This window comes from Takifugu rubripes, chromosome 16 (assembly GCF_901000725.2).
Source record: "Takifugu rubripes chromosome 16, fTakRub1.2, whole genome shotgun sequence".
Taxonomy (NCBI): domain Eukaryota; kingdom Metazoa; phylum Chordata; class Actinopteri; order Tetraodontiformes; family Tetraodontidae; genus Takifugu; species Takifugu rubripes.
The window spans coordinates 11,234,123-11,255,846 of record NC_042300.1 but is presented as its reverse complement, the minus strand read 5'-3'; the positions used below and the strand labels follow the sequence as shown (position 1 = coordinate 11,255,846).

At 48.6% G+C, this 21,724-nt stretch overlaps 4 protein-coding genes across 5 annotated transcripts in view; 3 read left to right on the top strand and 1 right to left on the bottom strand.

The window, feature by feature from the left end:
* nrbp1 (nuclear receptor binding protein 1) overlaps positions 1 to 4,128 on the top strand; it is a 5,249-nt gene extending 1,121 nt beyond the window's left edge. For both annotated transcript variants that reach the window (XM_003971817.3, XM_011612216.2), the window contains exons 2-18: positions 1 to 69; positions 144 to 266; positions 556 to 657; positions 740 to 829; positions 931 to 971; positions 1,051 to 1,145; positions 1,225 to 1,308; positions 1,378 to 1,436; positions 1,522 to 1,620; positions 1,711 to 1,843; positions 1,964 to 2,054; positions 2,142 to 2,192; positions 2,273 to 2,408; positions 2,495 to 2,548; positions 2,643 to 2,706; positions 2,824 to 2,879; positions 2,967 to 4,128. The exon at positions 1 to 69 is cut by the window's left edge. In XM_003971817.3, the coding sequence (XP_003971866.1) occupies positions 1 to 69; positions 144 to 266; positions 556 to 657; positions 740 to 829; positions 931 to 971; positions 1,051 to 1,145; positions 1,225 to 1,308; positions 1,378 to 1,436; positions 1,522 to 1,620; positions 1,711 to 1,843; positions 1,964 to 2,054; positions 2,142 to 2,192; positions 2,273 to 2,408; positions 2,495 to 2,548; positions 2,643 to 2,706; positions 2,824 to 2,879; positions 2,967 to 3,062 (1,443 nt within the window). In that variant the 3' untranslated portion in view covers positions 3,063 to 4,128. The remainder of the gene's footprint in view (positions 70 to 143; positions 267 to 555; positions 658 to 739; positions 830 to 930; positions 972 to 1,050; positions 1,146 to 1,224; positions 1,309 to 1,377; positions 1,437 to 1,521; positions 1,621 to 1,710; positions 1,844 to 1,963; positions 2,055 to 2,141; positions 2,193 to 2,272; positions 2,409 to 2,494; positions 2,549 to 2,642; positions 2,707 to 2,823; positions 2,880 to 2,966) is intronic.
* Positions 4,129 to 4,548: 420 nt separating this feature from the next.
* LOC101065006 (macoilin) lies at positions 4,549 to 11,027 on the bottom strand. Its single transcript, XM_029850081.1, has 11 exons — positions 10,866 to 11,027; positions 9,494 to 9,635; positions 9,282 to 9,408; positions 9,055 to 9,178; positions 8,796 to 8,974; positions 8,237 to 8,681; positions 7,991 to 8,149; positions 7,613 to 7,783; positions 7,124 to 7,250; positions 6,374 to 6,548; positions 4,549 to 6,065 (listed from the first exon to the last, which is right to left on the bottom strand). The coding sequence occupies exons 1-11, from the start codon at positions 10,940 to 10,942 to the stop codon at positions 5,875 to 5,877; spliced, it is 1,917 nt and encodes a 638-aa protein (XP_029705941.1). The 5' UTR covers positions 10,943 to 11,027; the 3' UTR covers positions 4,549 to 5,874.
* Positions 11,028 to 12,312: 1,285 nt separating this feature from the next.
* On the top strand, positions 12,313 to 13,995 carry LOC101064787 (serotriflin-like). Its single transcript, XM_003971853.2, has 8 exons — positions 12,313 to 12,571; positions 12,676 to 12,682; positions 12,763 to 12,863; positions 12,951 to 13,041; positions 13,117 to 13,259; positions 13,323 to 13,417; positions 13,506 to 13,588; positions 13,836 to 13,995. The coding sequence occupies exons 1-8, from the start codon at positions 12,503 to 12,505 to the stop codon at positions 13,961 to 13,963; spliced, it is 717 nt and encodes a 238-aa protein (XP_003971902.2). The 5' UTR covers positions 12,313 to 12,502; the 3' UTR covers positions 13,964 to 13,995.
* Positions 13,996 to 15,541: 1,546 nt separating this feature from the next.
* On the top strand, positions 15,542 to 17,570 carry LOC101064569 (cysteine-rich venom protein-like). The gene is made up of 9 exons (XM_011612252.2): positions 15,542 to 15,686; positions 15,805 to 15,808; positions 15,877 to 15,918; positions 15,990 to 16,147; positions 16,438 to 16,528; positions 16,685 to 16,827; positions 16,909 to 17,003; positions 17,176 to 17,258; positions 17,383 to 17,570. The coding sequence occupies exons 1-9, from the start codon at positions 15,609 to 15,611 to the stop codon at positions 17,508 to 17,510; spliced, it is 822 nt and encodes a 273-aa protein (XP_011610554.2). The 5' UTR covers positions 15,542 to 15,608; the 3' UTR covers positions 17,511 to 17,570.
* Positions 17,571 to 21,724: the final 4,154 nt, after the last annotated feature.

The following is a 21,724-nucleotide window of genomic DNA, read 5'->3' as shown; positions in this document are numbered from 1 at the left end:
GAGAGCGAGGATGAGTCAGAGATTTTGGAGGAAAGCCCTTGTGGACGCTGGCAGAAACGCAGAGAAGAGGTGAAAAACCAGCCGGGGGGGCTCGTGGGACGCTGTGAACAAAGACACATTATTAACCTGTTTGGTCTCTGAAGGTGAATCAGCGCAACGTTCCTGGCATTGACAACGCGTATTTGGCCATGGACACAGAGGAAGGCGTGGAGGTGGTGTGGAACGAGGTCATGTTCTCAGAAAGGAAGAATTTCAAACTACAGGAGGTGGGTGCAGGACCGGGGGGTGCAGATGGGGGCACAGGCAGGTCTGAACGAAACCTGCATAACAACCAGCATTAAAACCAGCAGTTTTAATGCCACCTGCCAGCGCATTAATAGTTTAAATTCCTCTTTCTGTTTTGGCTTTAAGCTCCTTAGAGCAGTTCCAGAGAAAAGTCTCTGGGGTCTGTAGGGAAAAGAGGTGGATTGGAAGAGTTCAGAAACCGTATCTGTCCGGTTGGATGTGGTTTTGTCCCGCTCGTCTCCCTTTTCAGCCGTCTTTTTCCCTCCTCAGGAAAAAGTCAAAGCAGTTTTTGACAACCTCATCCAGTTGGAGCATTTAAACATCGTGAAGTTCCACAAGTACTGGGCGGATGTGAAGGAGAACCGAGCGAGGGTGGGGGAGCCTTTTTCCACATTAAGTCCTTTTTATTCAAAAACGTCTTCAAGGTCGTGACCTTTGCGCCTTTTGCCCGCAGGTGATTTTCATCACAGAGTACATGTCTTCGGGAAGTCTGAAGCAGTTCCTGAAAAAGACAAAGAAAAACCACAAGACCATGAACGAGAAGGTGCGACTGCCACATCCAGCCGGAGCGAATGACGCCGGCTGGGAGATCTCGTTTTCAAAGCTTTTCCCTTTAATTTCAAACCTGCTTTTGCCTCCCGACAGGCCTGGAAGCGCTGGTGCACACAGATCTTGTCCGCTCTCAGGTGAGTCCACCGTTAATCTCCAGAGTTTATGATCCCCCCCCCCCCCCTTCCAGGCTGACCTGTATCCTTTTCTCCGCAGCTACCTGCACTCCTGCGAGCCCCCCATCATCCACGGCAACCTCACCTGTGACACCATTTTCATCCAGCACAACGGCCTCATTAAGATTGGCTCAGGTGGGAGGGATGGTTACAAAATCAGTGTAAAGGTAGCTTGTGGAGGCTAATGCCCTGCCCCCCCCCCCCATCCTTCCAGTTGCCCCTGACACCATCAATAACCACGTGAAGACGTGCCGGGAGGAGAAGAAGAGCCTTCACTTCTTTGCTCCGGAATACGCAGGTAGGAGCATCTCTGTGGGCAGTGTGGGGTCTGATAGTAACCATAGTAACCAGCTTCGTCTTCTTTCAGCCGTTGCCAACGTCACCACCGCCGTGGATATTTACTCCTTCGGAATGTGCGCCTTAGAGGTGAGCTGCTCCTCAGTGGGGGGGGCGGGAAATACCACTAACCACGAGAGGCGTTGCGCTGAGGTCACTCTTTGTCTAAACTTAGATGGCTGTGTTGGAAATCCAGAGTAATGGAGACTCCTCCTACGTGTCTCAAGAAGCCATAAACAGTGCCATCCAGTCCCTGGAAGACCCGCTGCAGCGGGTGAGTCCGTCACCAGCACGCAGCGCCGCCTTGGAGACCAAAATCCAAATCGCCCGTCTCAGTTTTGTCATTGCGTTTGCACGGTGGCAGGAATTTATCCAGAAGTGTCTGGAGGTGGATCCCAGGAAGCGACCCACCGCCAAGGAGCTGCTGTTTCATCAGGCCTTGTTCGAGGTGCCATTACTGAAGCTGCTGGCGGCCCACTGCATCGTCAGCCACCAGCGTGAGTGGCCACACCCACAGACGTGCACAGACGCGCACAGTTCAGCGGGGGAATCCACGCGGGTGCTTTTATTTTGAAAAACCTAAAAAAAATGGGGCGGTGTCGTGTGTTTCCTGGCAGATATGATCCCAGAGAACGCGTTGGAAGAAATCACCAAGAACATGGACCCCAACTTGGTGATTGTTGAGGCCAAAAATGGCGTGCAGATGAAGTGAGTTGGGCCTCGTGGCGTTTAAAATTGGCGGAGCGGCGGCGCCACCTTTTCACAGCCGTTCACCGTTTTCTCTGCTTCTTCAAGGCTCTCGCAGTTTCCTGCCCTCGAGCTGGACAAGTTCTTGGAAGACGTGAGGTAAGGAAACGCAACGCCGCAGCACAACGGGAACGCCGCGGTTCTCCTGACGCCGCGCATCTTTTGTTCTGACCCCCCAGGAACGGGATCTACCCTCTGACGGCGTTCGGGATACCTTGTCCACAACAACCTCAGCAGGAGGCGGTGAAGTCGCCCATAGTGCCCCCCTCGGTGAAAACGCCCACTCCTGAGCCCGCAGAGCTGGAGACCAGGAAGGTAAGAACCAAGCGGCGCCGTGGAGACGCCCGCAGCCCGTTCCTGTAGTCGCCTGTGGTTCTGACAGAGGTTCTGCTGTGTCCCAGGTCCTGCAGATGCAGTGCAATATTGAGCCCATCGATGAGGGCACCAAGCACCATGTGAGTGGCGCCGCCGCCTCTCCAACACACACACACACACACACACAGGAAGCTTGTGTGACCTCTGAATGACCTTGTTTTCTCTGCCCTGCAGCTGACGCTGCTGCTGAAGCTGGAGGACAAGCTGAACCGGCACCTAAGTTGTGATTTATTACCGAGTGAGTACGTCCGTTTAAGAGCTGACTCGTCGACATCCTCGGCCCCAAAGCATGCTGGGTGCTCGAGGACGTTTAGGAGTTAGCCCGCCGCTAATTAGCTGGTGTGTATCTGCTCAGATGAGAGCGTGCAGGAGCTGGCCGTGGAGCTCGTTCAGCTGGGATTCATCAGTGAGGTAAACGCGGTTCTTCTCGACCCTCCGGCGCGGTGTTTCCCGCTCTTCAGGGGGCAGCTTTTGACCCCCGCTCTCTCTCCACACCAGAGCGATCAGCCCCGACTGGCGTCTGTTCTCGAAGAGGCCTTCTCCAAGTTCTACAGTCGAAACGGTTCCCTCAACCCGGTGACCGTCTCCTCCTAGTAGAGGAACCAGCCTCCTCATCCTCTTCATCAGGACTAGCGTTGTGCTCCGGCTCCGAGGCGAAGCGTTGGCGAGGGCAGAGGGGGAAGCCTTGGTCTGGGCGCAGGTCCCGTTCTTGTATCTTCTGATGGGAAAAGCTGCCACTAAGTGGCCGTTGCTTCTGTTTGTGTGTCCTCCTCCCATCTAATACAGCCATCTGCTTCTCTTTTAAAGAGGAATTCCTTGTGCAACTTGAAGGATAAAACCAATGTTTCCACGTTTGGCCTGTTCTGTTCAGTAAATGCTAAAGGTGTTAGCCGCACACAGGTGAACGGCAGTATTTTCCTAAAGTCAGTATTAAAACTGTATTTTAAGCATTTTTACTTTACTGTCATAGTCGTCTGTGTGAAAATCAACTGTCCCGGCACACTGGAGCGCACGTCTGGCTGTCTGGACGTTCCACAACTTCCTACCCTGTTTTTGTTTGTTTTGTTTTCTAAAATGACTCTTGAATGCATCGTGCTGGTAATGCAACAATGTCACTTTTACTTCAGAACTCTCTCATTTCTGCAGCCTGTTTGTGAAGGATTCAGATATTAGACGGCAGGCTATTTATTTGTGTATCTTTGGAGTGTTTGTGTACTGGGACTCACTGGGACCGGGTGGTGGTTTGAATGTAAAGCTCGTGGTCGCCTCTCTTCCATAGCGGAGGGCGGCCGTGGTCCAGCTGCAGCGTCTGACTGGAGCTGCTCCGTCAGGTGTGTTAAAGGGTTGTGAAAAGGTCGAGGCTGCGTCCTAAATGTTCCCCACGCGCACAGTAACCCGTCTGTCGGCTGTTTGGGGATCTCCGCTGAGTTTGCACTGCCGTACGCCGTCTTTCTCTCCCGCCAGAGGCCCGCGGGGCCCCAACAGAGCGACGCGTCAGTGGCGTCTGGGTGTGACGCGGCCCCGTCTGTCCCCACCGGGCGTGTAGATATCCGGGCGTGACGTTGTTACGCTCTTGTGCACTCTATGCTGTGCTGTTTCTGCAATACATCTACCCCCCTTTTTTCACTTCCTCAAATAAAAATGTACACGTTCAGCACCTCCCTGCTGGTTTTCCTTTGAGTCTCTGCTGCGTGTGAGAACCGGACCTGGCACAGAACCAAGAGCCTGCAGGCGGAAAGAAAAAAACCCAACGACGCCATCCAGATTTCTGAGATATTTATACAAAACATCCAATTCACCTGTATCAGGAGTGTGACTCTACCTAGTCCAAAGATCTGTAGCCCTTGTACAAGTTGGTTCATGTACATACTTGACGTCACAACGTGTGCTCGAAAACGGTGGAACACAACACAATTCATGCTGACAAACACGTTGCTGTACAAAATTACAGCGGTGTAATAAAAGTACAGCGAGACTAAAAAATAGTTCTGATATAAAACACCCTATAAACACTGAATTTAGAAAGAAAAACTACCAAAATGGTGATATCCGGTCTTCCGATGCATTGATTATTTAGGTCTGTACAGAGAGAAATAGAAAAAAAAAACAGTACGTAGCACTTCAAACACATCACTCTCACATTTATAGGTGTTTTACTCCCCGGGGTGAAAGGAGGGGATCTAGGCACAGTAGTCAAACTCCTTCCAAAGCCGTTCTGCCTTCAGCTCATGGCGACATTGGGTTTTGTGCGACCGAACCCCCCCAACGACTGTTGCCGAACATGGAAAACCTGGTCGGAATCCACCTGGTCTGGGATGTTTGACTGCGCCTCTTCGGTGTCGTCGTGTCCCGGCACTGAAAATCATCCAAACGGTTCCTGGGCCGCGGCCAGAAACACTCGTTGGTGGTTTTAAAGAGTGAGTTCAACTGAAACTGCATCTCAGGACGGCTCAAATAACCTTAATTCACTATTTACAGATGCAGACGACAACATCTCCTCTCAAACCTGCTCGAATTTCACTTGAAATGTGTTTTTGCTTGGATGAAATTATAAAATGTCAGTGAATCAAAAGTGTTTGCTCCCCGTTTAAGACCTGATAAAGTCTGTAAACCGCGTAAAACTTTAGAACCAAGCGCCTACAAAACCGGGAGGATTTAAGGAGAATTACTGCACACGAGCAGAACAAGCCACCAAAAATGTTGAGAACAAGGTGGAAATATTTTTTAAAAAGCCTCTGTGGCCCCATTTACACAATATATGTGAGTTTCTGGATAATTGTGTGCTCATGTTTATGGACTACAACACTGTACATGGCACCACAGGTGTAATATGACCCCCCCACCCCTTCTGTTAGCTTTCCTGGTAATTTTAGCTTTTATAATTATGGGATGGGATTTTTGTTTCCATCCACTGCTGCAAACTTAAAAGATGAGGGCTGGATGGTCCCTTTGCATACTGGTTTGATGTCATGGCTTAGCTTTATTCTTGTTTCTTTGTTATTTTTTTTTGTTGTTTAACACCGACTGAAGACCACTGACTTTATTAAAAAATGTTAATCTAACGTTAGTGCCCTGAAGAGGATTTATAGTCACAGCAGGCAGGTTTCCAGGGAAGGTTTTTCATCTGCGATATGAATAAATGTGAACTCATTTTTGGGCTGCAGCTTTCTGGAACAAAGCACTACAAAGAGTTGCTGATCTGTAGAAATAAATCTGCTCGTGTGGAAACCAAGCTGCGGTCTCATTTGGACAAACCTACAGGGCGTAGACCCGAGCGTAGAGGCCGCCTAAATGCTCGATGCCGGGCGAAATCATCGGCACCATCAGTGCAGCAAAAGGCACTGGACTTACAGAGGACGGGTCAGCCTGCGGAGGCTCCGGCGCTCCGGGGAAGGTGAGCACACCTTCACTTCTTCAGACACTGGTACATCAGAGCCCGCGGAGTCAGCATGTAGCGCTCAGAGTTGAGTAACTTGGTCAGATAATGCGGCACCGGTGGGCGGGGGGCCATGTAGGACACGCCGGGGCTGACGGCCATCACCTCTGCGATCTTCTGCTTCATCTCCCTGATCTCCCGGTCCTGCTTCATCACTTTATCTGTCTCACACGCACACAAAAAGCGACATGCATGAGCGGGACGCAAGTGACGTCAATGTATTTTAAATGGAAGTCAAAATAATGGTTAAAGCGCCCCCTGGTGGTCAATACGAAGACTACTCCGAGGACTTAAATATGTTATAAATATATTTATATAATATATATATATATCTTTTCAATACACACACACACACACATATATATATATATATATATATATATATTTATATAAATTAACCAATTAGTGTTTTGGAAACAGACAGAACAGACAGAAGAATTCTTAGCAAAGAAGAGTCGGGGGGGGAGACCTTGAGCGATTTCCAGCTGTCTGCGGGTGTCTCCCAGCGCCGAGAACAGGTCCAGTTTGATGCGGGTCTCGGCACTCAGATTGCACTCCAGGTGCTGTGCTTTCTCCTGCATGGCTGACAGGGTGGACAGCAGCATGTCCGCCTCTTTCTCCACACGCTGGTACTTTCCCAGAGCCTGCGCCCGGACAGAAGCACAAAACTGTGACAACGTGTGGGAGCGTCTCCCCCGACTCCAGCCCCAGTGACCTTCCATTGCCTTTGGTTCCCCACCAAGTTGTTCCCAGACACATGCTCAGGTTTACTCGCTTGGGGAACCAAAGAGGACACGAGCACACAGATGATTTGGCCCTTCAAAAAACATGAAACCTGCAGCTACAGCAGAGATCCTCAGGGGCAGGAGTCCTCCTGTCTGTCCACTCTGGACCGTTTCTGCGTCTTCTACCGCTATGTTTTTATGAAAGACCCAGCTCTCGTGTCGGCATGCTTCATGGAAGATACCAAAATGAAATCAAATACCACAAAGCACCACGACGACAACAAGGACGGCCGCACAGCAACGCCGCAGACTGATGATTTTCACAAAACAGAACACTTCAAAAAATACCATTTAGCCAGTTATAGTTTTTCAGCACACACAGAAGTAAACACAGGAGGAATGAAACAAACAAACATAAAAAAAACCAGCACCATGGAAGGCTCACTAGACATTTACAACTCACAGGTTCATTCCAAGATAGTGTAAAGAGATACCTCTACTTCACTCTCTAGCTCTACCACACGACTCTCTGTCACTTGACACTCCAGCTGTAGTTGTTTGTACTCTGTCTCTAGCTCTTTAACTCTTTTCCTTAACATTTGGCTCTCACAGTGCTCCTGCCTGGTGTCGAGACGGGAGAAAATAACAGTTTGAGATCCGACAGAGGGCCAGTTCACACAGAAACATTTAGCATTTACTTCCCCTGATATTTATGCGGTCCGCATGTAATTAAGCTACGCTGATATTTACATTTATTCAGCGTTAAATTGAGCTTTCTCACTTAGCTTAGCACAAAGCCTTGACTCTCATTGACATTCCATTTCAATCTAGAATAAACAGCACATTACGGTATCACGTTATAGTTGTTTTGTTTATCACACGTATTTAACACCTTTTTCTCTCATTTTCTTTCATTCTCTGTGCTTTAGGGGTTTGGCGTGCTCTGATTCCCAGGATCGACGTAACAACAGTAAAAATTCTACCTGGCGGTTAGACTCCGGGCTGCGTTGGCTGCTTCCTCAGGTTTCTGAGCCTGGAGCTCAGATAGCTGTTTCTCCAGGGAGAGTCTGGCCTCTGTCTCTGCTCTGGTCTTCTTCTCCAGCATGGCGCTGCTCTGTTTGTCCTTCTGCTTGGTTTTAGTCAGGCAGACGATCCTTAAAAAAATATGTCATGATCAGTGCTGCGTTTACGTAAAAGAGCTCACAGACACTTGCTTGTCATCACTTTCTTTAAGCCTTCTACCTAATGTACATGTTATTTAGGTCCTCCTATAAAAACATACTGTATATTCTTAGGGAATGTGGTGTGGTAGTAGATACGGCCAGCAGGGGGCGCCCCACACGAGCGTCAGCCTGACTCACTTGCTCTGCAGCAGCATGTTGGACTGTCTGAGCAGTGACACCTCTGGTCTGAGGCTCCTCTCACTGTTGGTCAGGTTGCAGATGTGACTCCGCAGCTCCTGCTCGCTCTGTCGGCTGGTCTGGAGCTCAGACTTCAGCCTCCTCAGCTCCTGCTCCAGCCTACAAACCACAGGAGAAAAACAACAGAGATCTTTAAGAGGTGGTCGCAGCCTCTGGCGTCAGGTTTGAGACGGAAGGCGGCCATACTTGATCTGTTCTGCGTGGTGATTCTGAGCCGGCGGGGCATTCCTCTCCGTCACATCACAGGGAGGAGCGGCTGTTTTGCAGCTGGATCTCTGCTTCTTCTCTGTCCTCCCTGCGGGGGGCGACGGAGTGTTTGTGCTGCCTCTCCGGGCCTTTGGCGAGGAGCTCTTAGCTGGTCGCGTGGCTTTGCTTCCAAGCTCGTCCTGAGGTAGGTTTTCTGTAGATGCTTCGGCCCTCCCGGACCCACAGGGAAGCACCTCTACAGGCCTGGTGGAAGACGGCCGCCGGTTCGGGTCAGCCGACCGGGCCCCCTGCGTCACCTTGTCCAGCGCTCTGTCCATGCAGCGGATCTGCAGACAGTCCAAAGTGTGCCCGTCCTCCTGGGCCCCCGCAGCACCGTTCTGACACTGATACTCGCTGGAATCGCTTCTCATTTTCCATTTTGAGCCTGTGAGCACAGGGAGGCGGACAGAAATGAACAGAATTCCCCAAATTCAGCCTCATTTCTAACTCTTTACGATTCTGACTTGACTGCCCAACACAAGTGGATCAGAGGACTCACCGCTGCAGCCGTCAGAGCCGCTCTTGGAGTAAACCTGCAGGCCTGGAGGGAGCGAGTGCTGCAGGAGGTGCACGTGGAAGTCATTGTCGCTCTGAACCGCCTTCTGTATCCGCAGCTTAAAGATGTTGGTGAAATAACAGGTGGCGTACAAGCCCAGATAAACCACCGGGTATCCTATGCTGAAGGAGCAACGGAGGGGGGGGCAGAATTAGAGAACTGCCCCGGTGGTTTCAGAACATAAACATGGCGATGAATGTACCAGTGTGCAGCAAACAGATGAGATAAGTTGGTGTAAGAGGTTTTCAGATCTTTGAGCCGAAGCGACGCCTCCGTGTAGACCAGCAGGAGCCACAAAGACACCGTGGATATACACACACCTTTCTCTACAAACCACAATACACACCACAAATCAAAAACCACCATATTGTTACAGTTCAGGCCGCCACACGCTGGTGTAAATGAGGCCAAAAGGGTTCACACGCTCACCTGAGTGCCATATGTAGTTAAATAAGACATATGTGCTGGCAACAAAGAATAGCCAATGTAAAGGAACAAAAATGAGACAAAAGATGTCCAGGGTGAAGGCAGCGCAGACAAAAACGACACAGATAACCTGCAATTAAGGAAAAGGCCATTAGTATAAAATGCAGCATTGATTTAATTGACTCGCTGTTACGAAGAGAAAAGGAAAGCGTTACCAGGCCGTGGCAGTGGAAAGTGGTGTAAACGCTTCCAAAGAAGAGCCAGCACGGCCACAGGTACTCTAATCTGAATTCAAGGATGAAATCAGCCAGCAGCACCAACGTCCACATCATCACGAACTTCAGGACAGTGTAGGCGCTGCGGAAAGAGGAAGGAAGGGTGAAAAAACCCCGGAAAAACCCCAACTCCGGTCAAGACCTTTGGCCTTCACTCTGGACAAAAGTGGCTCGGATCCACATCACAGCTGCTCGCTGTGGCGAAATGAGACAAAATGAGACAAAATGAGTTATGGCGTGAACTCACAAGTGGAGGAAATGAAATTCTTCCGGTAAAAAAACCCCAATTTGAGCAGCTGCATCTTAAACAAGGGGCCCATCCTCCATAAGTGGCGGGCTCACCAACAATGTTCCCTTATTTAAGCTAAACACGGGGCTGTGGTGTCCTCCTTTGTTCTACTCATCCGTAAGCTGCCACCGCATCACCCCTTCTTTGTTTGGTAACCATGGCGATATTTCATCTGGAGGAGAGAGGGAGCTCCACAGCATCTTCTCAGAGTTTGAACTCCCCTTTGTTGCAGCTCTGACCCAAACACGAGCCCAATTTCTCCTTATATCCGAGCGACAACATATATTTACGTTGCTTCAATGAGGATTTGCCAGAAATGTCAAAATAATACAAACAAGTTTGCTGGAAAAACATGGGATGGGAAAAATTCATTAATCATGGGTCTGTTCTTTGTTGACACACTCAGGGCAAAATGTCTTTATTTCAATATAAAGGCAAAGAAATTTACGTTTACGTTTTAAGGAAATTAGGGGCCGAATGGTAAAATTAGGAATTAATTTAAATATAAATGTTTTAGGTTCCCAAATCGGTCGGACAGTTATTTCCTTAAAGCAAAAATCGTCCATACATTAAAAAAAAGGAGAAAAAACACATCACGTTAAATAGTTTTAATGTCACATGTGACGTTAAACAATGAGAGGAGGTTCTTTAACGTCTGGACGCTTCCACATCCCGCATTCCTGCTAAAAACCACCGAACATTTATGCGCCAAGAATCCCAGAGAAACGTTAAAGTTGCCTTTTGTCCCCTCGGAGACGCGCCTGGCACCGAAAGGAGCTGAAAGTGTGAAACAGGCCGACACCAAACTGCCCCTTTCTGCCTTCTGTGTAAACAAACGTCGCTGAAGTAACTCCGGCGACGCTGGGTCGAACCGGAGCCCGAACCGAGCTGGAGGCTGGAGGCTGGAGGATGGAGGCTGGAGGATGGAGGATGGAGGTGATGCGAGCGGGGGCAGACAGGTGACGGCGGCTGGAGACACACAAAAGACGGCCGCCACAACAAAGCGCGGCTGCGCTAGCTCACCTCTCAGACAGCTTCTCCGTCATCTTCCATTTCTTCATTTTCCGTAACCTGTTCGCGTCCACATGACGTTTCTTCATCTTATGGCTTGTGTTCCCTCGGTGGTGCGTTCACACCGCGGCGGCGGCGGCGAGGAGGTGGGGGGGCGGGGGGAAGCGACGGATAAAGGACGGAATCCGCTTTTCTGGAGATGTTCGAGGCGACCTGCGATGATGAGACGGGGAGGCCAGTGCGCATGCGCGCCCCCAATGCGCACCGACGGGAGGTGATCGCAGGAGGGAGGCAGCGCACTGGAAAATGGACAAAGTTTGCACAAATACCCTGCAACGGGGGGGGGCAGAAAACTGGAAATTCTGCTTATCTCCCATGTGCATGGAGCTGCTGCAGGAGGAGTAGAACCGTTGGATGGATGGAATGAGGAAACAAGACCTATTGGTAGTTTATTCATTTAACAGAGTGGAGCCTTGGTAGCCTGTGGAGTTGCCATACGCAGCCAGCCTGGCGCCCTCTACACAGCCTGGATCGACACTGGTTACACCAAATTGCTCCAACCGGCATTCGACCACTGAGGTTCTGTTGGTCACTCTGGAGCAAAAAGCAACCCGAGTCGAGCCCGTCAGTGCTCCTCAGGGTCGGGGTCAAGACTGCTGCAGGCCAGTCTGTCCTCTACACGTACATTACAAGCGTGCTCTGGAACTGATCGTCTTGTCCAAGCTTCCTACCTAAATCTCCATCCAAATGTGTACCGACTGTTTTTTGGGGGGATTTAATGTGCTGAGCAAATAACTTTTGTATTTGATATGACAGCAGACAATTTGAATGGCTTGAATTTCAAATTCTTCCAGTTATTCCTGAGAAACATTTAAGGCAATGGGGAGGATGTTAGGTTCAAACGACCTGAAACACGAGAAAAACAAATGAGGCAAAGACAACAGTTTTGAATTTTACTTGCAAGGAGAACGGAGAGGTGTGCTCAGTTCCAGATCTCCAACACGTTCTGACGCACACCTCCCGCCATCCTTCTTTTATTGAAAATAGGAGGTCCCTAGTTACACTGTTGGCGCAGCCATCATAAAGAGCTGGATAACCGGGTACACATAGTAAGAGACGACACAATCGTGGTCTTTGTTTGACTGGGGAGAAACCGGCACAAAGGAAAGCCATCAGTCATTTATTATGATTTGCTTCACCTGGTGCACTGGTGTCAGCATGAGGGCACATTCAAGAACAGTAGCAGACATTCTGCAACAGTTTAACATACACAGAACTCAAATGTGTCTAAGGGAGGGGGAAACACAAGATAACAGGTCCCAAACAAAGCAAAAGACTGTAAATCATGATGGTGAGATTATACGTAGGTCTTCACTGATTTGATTAGCATAGCTCGCACACAGCACATTCTTCCATATCAGACAGATTAAAAGAACAGCTCCTGTGTCACTTCCCCAGAGCAGCTGCATTTCTGTCGCCCTTGACCAGAGAAGTACGAGTTCGAGAAGTACGAGTTTGTGCAGATCGATAAGATCCACCATGTTAAAAATGTCCTTGAGATTGCATGGCGACGTGTTCCTGCCCGTTCTTATGCGCTGTATAAAACCTTCCCGTGGCCATCAGAGGGATCAAGATCCTGGTCCTCAACCATGTTGGCTCTAAACTTCCTGTGCACCCTCGGCCTCGCTGCTCTTCTCACCTTTTCGGAGGATGTTGCAGTAAGTAACCAAATTTTCTTAGATTTTAAAATGTTTGATTTTTTTTTTAATGGTTTGTCATCTTGAAGTTCTAACTCCACTATTTTGTCTTCTTTTCTGAACAGGGTGACGGTGAGTAACATCTAACATTAACACTGAACAATTACCCTCCTGCAACTTTAACCAGTCTTTAAATATACTTTTTATTTAAGGCTCCATCTTGGTTTCCTCCTCTGAAAAGAGTGAAATTGTGAACAAGCACAACGCTCTGAGAAGATCCGTCCAGCCCAGCGCCAGCAACATGCTGCATATGGTAACGTTTCTCACCGCCAAAGTTTGTTCTTCTGCAGTTTATAGTTCACATCTGTGCCGACGCTGCTCTGTCTTCTGCTCTGTGCAGAGCTGGAACTCAGAAGCTGCAGACAATGCTCAGAAATGGGCCAACACCTGCTCCATGAAGCACAGCCCGGACAGCTCCAGAGAGATCAGCAGTAACTTTGGTTAATGGCTTTGAATCCCGAGCTGGGAAGGGGACACCTCTGAACGATCTCTCTCTCTGACTCTAGCCAGCGGCTGCGGGGAGAACCTGTACATGTCCAGCCAGAAGAACAGCTGGAGCGACGCCATCCAGTTGTGGTACGATGAGGTGAAAGACTGGCGCTACGGCGTGGGGTCGGTGAACGGAGACGTGGTCGGGCATTTCACGCAGGTGAGGCTCCAGCACCAGATCGTATTCTGAGCCGTGATTTGATGCTTCCTCTGCTTTCCACAGGTTGTTTGGCACAGGTCCAACCAAGTGGGCTGTGCTTTGGCCCACTGTCCCAATTCTAAATACAAATACTTCTACGTGTGTCACTACTGCCCACCGTACGTGCACAGCTCTCATTTCTCTTTATTTGAAGCGATTCGTCCTTCTGTTACTCTCAATAACCAATTTCAAATGGCTGCATGACAGAGGGAACTACCAGCTTGCCCATCCCTACAAATCAGGACCCCCCTGTGGTGACTGTTCTCATGCCTGTCAAGACAAACTGTGCAGTAAGTATCAAACACGGTCTGTTTATTATCACTATTATGATTATTACACATTCAAACAATTAAAACGTAAATGAGGCCATCAACTGTAAACATGGAAGAGGCTGGATTGGCGCTAAATCTGGCAGCCGATCGTGCATTTCAACGCGTATCTTCACAGTCTTCTCCTCCTAAACTGACGGCCTTTAACAGGTTTGCTGTCCAGACAAGCTGGCGCCTGCATTAATGTGCCTCTTGCTGTCTGTTGCAGCCAACCCCTGTGGCCACACTGACAAGTACAGCAACTGCCCCGAGCTGAAGCAGCAGTGGGGCTGCAGCAACAGTGACGTCGCCTCCTGGTGTCCTGCCTCCTGCAAGTGCACCAATGAGATTGTTTAAACATCTACGCTGCCGCCGACTCGCTGCCTTAATAAATCTCCTCAGCATTAAAGGGTGCCTACTGAGTTATTAGTTTAAGCAAGACTGAGTGTGCAGCTGGTGAAGATGATCATAAGGGGACTTAACATTCAATTACAAGCTGCACATTTCAATGATGATCCCATTTAGGTACTAAACTTTGTCTCAGGAGGTTCAATGCTTGGACCAATATTGACTTATTTTTCTACGTTCTACCATTACAATATTACTTATAAGGTCCAGACAAACATTACAATTTTGAATTATAATCAAATACATACAGTATATTACACTACCTAACCACATAATTATGGGGGAAAAAATATAAACACACACACACACACACACACATAGCTCTGTGCTCTTTTACCTTGTAATGTATTTAATTTTAACATTTAACATATGACATAGGACATAATAGAAAAGGTGTAACTTGCAAGCCCCTTACACACACACACACACACACATACACACACACATGCTCATATGTATATATATATAAAAACACACGCACGCACACACACACACACACACACACACACACACACACACACACACACACATATATACAGTATATATATACATGTTGGGGTTGTGTGTGTGTTTATATATATAATTTTTTTGACTTTGAACATTATTTGAGCTGTTGGTAATCTACAAGTTCTGTAAATTTTAGTCATTTTGGCATAATTAGTTTGCATGTTCTTCCGCCATTATTGTTATTTATCCCTTTTGCCCTTTTTTTAATGCTGTAGTGAAATTTTAATTGACGAACGTATGAAAAACATACAACGGTCACAGTAAACGGCCATGGTGACCGGTGAGAAGCCATGTGTGTCAGTAGAAGGAGCGGGGGCTCCTTTCAGTTCCAGCGTGGAAAATGTCTCCAGTTAAACCAGCAAACACATTATAATGGCTTTAAATTGGAGCGCTGCAATAAAAGTACAATTTTACAAAGGGGCGTTCTACTCTTCACACCAGACATTATGGCTACAAAATTTTTGTTCCTATTGACTCTGGGTTTATGCAAACAGTGTGTACAAATACGTTAAAACATGCTGCACTATATGCAAACAGCTGCATGTTTGTCTTTGGTGGGAACACACAACGGAAATGGTTCAAACTGGAATTTCCCTTCAGACGCATAACTCAATACATATTAAATCAAGAAGCCAGTCAGGATGGGGTCTTCTGAGGGGTCCCTGGCATCAGGGCCCCCACAGAAACTTAAATAAAAGCTCCACGTGGACGATACAGAAGGACGCCTGTGAAGGCGCGAGGCCTCTGGCCTTTAGTTGGAACTCTTTTGGAGTCATGTTGTGATTAATAAGGTTCTAATCCATCTGTGGCAAACGTCTGTGTCACCATTAGCTTCATTTAACCCACCAGCACAAGATCTACCTCATTTTTAAAAACCTCCAGCTAATGCATATATTGAAATCCCTTGAAATCCCCTGACATGTCCTGAGTAAAGCGATTATAATTGTCTGTTTTATGGTAAAACTGGTGTGTATTTATCATCAAACACAAACGCAAATGAGATCCCCCCCGGGGTTGTGTGTTTGGGAGATTTGAGTGTTCTCTTATATAAGCGCCTGTCTGAACAGCGTCGCCATCGCCCACCACCATGCGGTTCGCTCGCTTCCTCTGTGCGTTGGTCGTTTGTGCTCTTCTGCAGGTGCCGAGCACCTCAGCGTTCTTCGGCGTGAGTAAAATCAGAGGCGCTGTCTCGTCTTCTGCGTGTTTTTCTGTGGCGAACATGCATTTACGGCTTGTTCATTGTGTGTTTTCTTTCCTCACTTTGGTTCCTTCCCCCCCTGAAGTCCTGTAAGTATTACTAACATTAGTGTTGATGTTGTTGCTGTGGTATTGAAATGTGTGTAATGTTTGAAAAGGGAAATTCACGTGGCCCTGGGAATCTTCTGAGGAGGATGTGGGTGAGTATGTGCTTTCGGCTGTTCCAGTATCTGTCTTTGATTGTTTTTGACTGGTTTTGCTGCGTCTCCAGGCACCGGCTCTTCGGGAGGCTCCTCGGGAGGCTCCTCGGGAGGCTCTTCATCCACCGGAGGTTCTGCCGTCACGCCCGCTGAGGAGAACGAGATAGTGGCCAAGCATAACGCACTGAGACGAGGCGTTCAGCCTCCTGCTTCCAACATGTTGAAAATGGTAACACACAGTCATGACCTCAACATTACACACCACAGGCACAGTGTTGAAGGGTGTAACATGCAAACTACACGCTGGTCAATAAATAAAGGTGTTTATTAACTTCCTGCATGTTGGTCACGTAGAAAAGGGAATAAAAACCGAAATGCACTAATTTTACTGGCTGTGCTCATTGTTGCAGAAGCTGAGAAATAGATAATCTAAGAGGAATGTACCTACAAACGGACTAAAATGTTCTGTTGCAGTGGGAAATGTCCCACACGGGCTGACACATGTTCTGCTTTCCACAGAGTTGGAACAATGAGGCTGCAGCCAACGCTCAGGCCTGGGTTAGCAAATGCACCGGGACTCACAGCAAAGACGAGGACAGGAAGATCAGCAGTAAGGACGCCATGCTGCTCGTGTGTGTGTGTGTGTGTGTGTGTGTGTGTGTGTGACTGGAGGCAGCAACCAAAACCAGCTAAATCATCAATTTAAGGCAAAGAAAAAGAATTTAAATGACCTCTGCTGTCTATTTTATCTGCTGCTGAACTGAAGCTAGCGGTTGTGGGGAAAACTGGGCCGGCTCCAGCGCGAAGGAAAGCTGGAGCACCATTATCCAGCGCTGGTATAATGAGGTGAACGACTGGAAATACGGAGTGGGTTCTATCAATGGAAGGAAAGTTGGACACTTTACACAGGTACGCTTACATAGGCAGCTATCTCACCTCACCTCAGAAACATGAGTGTGGTCTGCTAACGTTTGGAAATGTTGGTTTTAGGTTGTTTGGTACAAGTCCTTCTATGTCGGCTGTGCAATGGCCTACTGCCCCAATCACGACTATAAATATCACTATGTGTGCCAGTACTGCCCTCCGTAAGTATAACGTTTCCCCCTTCCCACACTGATATACTGTCCAGTCTAAAGATAATTCTCTCGTTGCTCATATCCATCTAAACAGACCATGATAGTCGATGTCCTGCCTGCTTCTAAAAGTCAAAACAGTCAGAAAAGCTGCTAAGTTTTAACCTTTTGACCTGCCTTACAGAGGAAACTACCAATTCGCTCGTCCTTACAACTCAGGACAGACGTGTGCCAGCTGCAGCAGTGCCTGCGACAACAAGCTGTGCAGTGAGTCTCCAACGGTCCCCTTTATTGTCCTGTTTGCTATTGTTGTTGAACATCCTTCACCTCAGCGCACGTTTCAGCTCTCGAGCTGTCTAGAAACCCTCTCTTTTGCCTGCGTCTGTTGCAGCCAACCCCTGTCGCTACAATGACAAGTACAGCAACTGTCCCAGTCTGACGAATCAATGGGGCTGCCAAAATGACATTGCCTCCTCCTGTCACGCCTCCTGCAAGTGCACCAACAATGAGATCATGTGAAGGTCTTCACCTCTGGACGTGCCCCGAGGCGGAGTTTCAATAAACCTCTTAAGCATTAAAGCTTGGTGCAGAGTTTGTGTCCCACCTGACGACAGAGAGGCTTTTTCCTGTTGCATTCAACACCTTTTCTCTTTTCACGTTAAGCCTGCGTCTAACCCAAAGATTATAAAGGGTCCATAGACGGCGATGTCCGGGGTAGATTACTGGCACGTGTTGAGTGTGGTTCCGCAGACAGGTGAGAGGAGAGAGGAGCTCAAGCAGCCCCGGGGACGCTGCAGGGTCGCACCGGCTACAAAAGCTTCAAAATAGGAACGGCGTTTTCCAATTCCACCAGACGTCTTTCAGTTTGGCCGTGCAGGAAAAAAAGTTTCTCTCACAACACATTTATGGCATCATGGTTGGGAACCCAAAATCCAAATAAATGATTAGCTTTCACGAGTTCAAATATTAATTAACGCTCTCGATTTATTCTGGCGCATTTATTCTTGTTGAAAATAATTTACAGCCGCTGCCTGAAACGCTGCGACACAATATGCGAAAGACAAAAATCGCAATACGTAAGTAATATGATACAAAGGGGAGATTATCTGCTGCTTTTCCATCGCTTTTATAAAGAGCACTGGTTCCGTTCTGTCTTCTCACCACTAGATGTCGCTAAATCCAACAGACTGGGCCTTTCAAAGACCATTTGTGCTGACTGGAGTTTATTTATTTACAATTGATCTCTATTAAATGACAAAAACAATGTCTGGAGCTCATCCTGAATGAACCTGCTTATTCTGTTCACACTCACTTTTCCATTCTTCCACTTTATTCACATTGACTTTGTTTTCATTTTCGGCCAACAAAGTAGCCCCGATGCCTTCAACGCTGTGTTTCCTATACGCCCGTGCGCTCGTGTGCACGGCCATTGTGTTGAAATCAGCTCCTGCTAGCATGAAAACAAACTTCTTACACTGAAAACAAACAGCGCCGCTGTATTTCTCTAATCTCGTCAGCGTGCCAAAAGGGCCTCGTCCTTCGGGGGGTGCTTCGGGCCGGGGCCGTGTCTGCTCTGGCCTGGTTGTTTTAGCCTCAGAGGACCGGCGAGCTCGCCACCTGAGCCGGAGGAGCAGGAAGGAGTGTTTTCCCCCCAGCAAAGAGGAGATAAGGTGCTGAGTTCTTCCTCTGGTGCGGCGATAGCAGAGCTGCTCCTCTGGCTTGGCTGGGCTCGATAAGCCTGCCTGCACCGTCCTGTGGGGCTTGTCTGCTCCGCCAGCAGGCCCCAGAAATTGGTCCCTGGGCCAGAAAATGTTTACAAGTGTGGCGTCAGTTTGTCTCCCTGCAGGGTTTGTCTGTGCAGGATGGAAAAGAGAACGAAGATGCCCCCCGCTCTGCTACAGAAACGAGCAGCGTAAACATGCGACGCTCTCCTCGTCTCCCTGAGGACGGGTCCACGTCAGATACCGGTCCTCGTCGTCCCCGTTCCCACCACAGATGGCTCATCTGTAAACTGGTCAGAGGAACCTTTTGGTGTTCCACAGCAGAGCGAAGTGTTGTTACGCCCCAGATGGGAAGCGTGGAACAGAAAAGTAGCGAGAACTCCCAGGACAAGAAAGTTTGAGTCGGTACAGATGTTGATTTTGGCTGAGGGGGTTCTGTCCACACTGTGGGTCACATGATCAAACGTCTCAGCTTTTTGTTAATAGAGTCATCTTGTTTACTCTTAATTCACATGTAGGAACATTACTAAGAAACATTTATAATAATAATAACAATAACTAATATAATAAAGTAATTATAATTCATTTTATTCATCACAAAACTCTAAATTAATTTAACAACAAGCACAATTAATGAGACTTTCAGCACCCACAGAAGCACAATAATAATCTAATCATGACCCTTCATGTTTAACATGATTATTAAACAGATTATTTAAACCAGATTATTTCTTTGGCCAAATTTAGAAACCCCCCCCCCCCCCCTCCCCCGGGCATCTGTTTGCAATCGGAGGAACCTTACGCAATCCATCCCAAACGTGCACATTCCACACAGACGTTTCACCTGTGGGAACGACCCCATGTTTCGGCAGAAAACCGTATTTGCGCGGCTTCCTTCCTCTCATTGATTGCTTGAGTGCCGCTGCCCAACCAAACCCGCTAACAGGCTCCTCGCCGTGCCTCTTAAGCTTTCATCGGAAGTGCGGTAACATCCGAGGAACCCTCTCAGACCAGCTCCTGATCACAATGGTCCGCTTCCATCAGAGGCCGCAGCACTGACAGATCACTGTCATCGACGAAGGCCCGAGGGATGGGAACTCTGGCAGCAAACGCTCCCGCTAGCTGCTCCTACAGTAACCTCAGACTTCCCTGGATTGTCTGAGAGGCTCATAACCTTTGCGGACGGCCCAGTTCAGGGGCTTTGTGCGTGCATTGTGCTTCCCCCGGCTTCGGTTCACTCTCCGGGCTGAACGAGACCCCGGCTCGGCCATTAGCCAGCGTCTGTTTTTCTTCTTCCATGCCTGCGGCGGGGATGGGCGGTTGTTGGGTCCTCCAGCATATTTACATTAAACAAACAGCGAGAGAGGCTCCTCCCTGCAGCCGCGGAGGAAATGTTTATGATGGGCGTGACCCTGTCTCACGCACAATGTATGTCCAGGAAATAAAAAAAAAAGCACAACTGGAAATCCAATAAGCTGTGGGTGCGTCCTGATGAACGCTGTTTTCCCCAGAGCATCTGAGTTTTTGGGGCTCACAGCTTCCCACGTGCGCCTCACGCTGTCAGTGGCTGTAATGCTGCTCAGATGTTCCGCCGGGCCTGAGATTGACGGGACGCAGGAGACCCGGAGAACATTTCGATATTCTCGGCTCCGCAAATCTGCTAGCCATCAGCGCCAGAGGGGCGGCTCCGATCTGTGAGCATCACTCATTCACGGCTCGGTCACAAACGGGTCACGTGGACGCTGGAATTTATGAAATCTTCTGCCTTTAACTTTGGATATTAATTATATCTTAATGGTTACAGAGGATGATGGATGATCCTCCTATACAGCCCTCCGGGTCGTGTCAGCAGGTTCTCTGGTGTGCATCATGTGAATGTGGGTGTGGAGGCACGAACCCACATCTGATGCCTGTTTGCAACGAGGCCCTTTCACCGTTAATCATTTTTTAGTGACTGACTTTAGGAATCCGCTGTGCACGCTAAGGCCCGAACGGTCGATCCAGGAACCTCCCAGGACTCTGAAGATTCTGCTGGAGGCTTGAATGGCAGTATCAACAGCAGAACCCTGACCCTAACCCAGCTGTGATGAATAATTGAGCCGCCTGTTTTGCGCAACCGAAACGCCATCTGTCGCACTCAGATAAGCTAGTGCTTCCGAGTCGGTTCTCCTCCCAGTTGCGTGGTCCGCCCTCCTGTATGTTTTCTATTTTCCTCCATTTTCTACGCTGCCAACATCCCATCGCTCAGCTCTCCCCATCCTGCGCGTCGCAAGTCCGATACCCATGTAGTTCACCCCCCCCACCACCACCACCTGTTTCTTTCCCTTTTCTAAGGGAAGTCCTGGGCTGTGGCGCAATCATTTTAGTTTTTATTAAGATGTGGAGATAAGGTGGCAGGTTGATTGCCACATGGAGCCGCACGAGGAAAGGGTGCGGCTGAGGTCCTCAATTAGGCTCTGGATAAACAATTACAGCAGGGAGGCTCGACTTAAAAGGCGGCATGACATGAGGATGTCCTATAGAGGAAACATCAGCGCTGGCGGTCCGAAGCTTTTCTCCAACAATAACCAGACAACAATGTCTTTATATTTGGAACTGAAGAGTGTGCACAGACAGTTAGCATGCTAGCTTGTATTTAAAGGTTCATTAAGTCATTTTGCTTTGGTTCTTCTCTGTCGGCTAGAATAAAATATAGCACATATGGTCTCCGGGGTCTGTGAGAACAACTTGCTGGCGTTATCTTTGTATATGAGGAAATGGGGAAGTAAAGCAGCCAATTATCTGTGCGTTAGAGCGAATGGGAGGACACCCGGGGCAGCCCAACGGACCCCCAGCCCAACTCCAGAAGCGTAAAAAGCAGGCTGGAAACGCAGGTGCACGACTGGTCGGAGGTCTCACGTGTGTCCGCTGGAGGCGCAGCTCGACGTTTACGTGCGTTCACCTTGTCGCTGAAAAGCTCGGATCCGAGATTCCTTCTCCGTGATATTTTGCACATGTGCTTTACTCACGAAG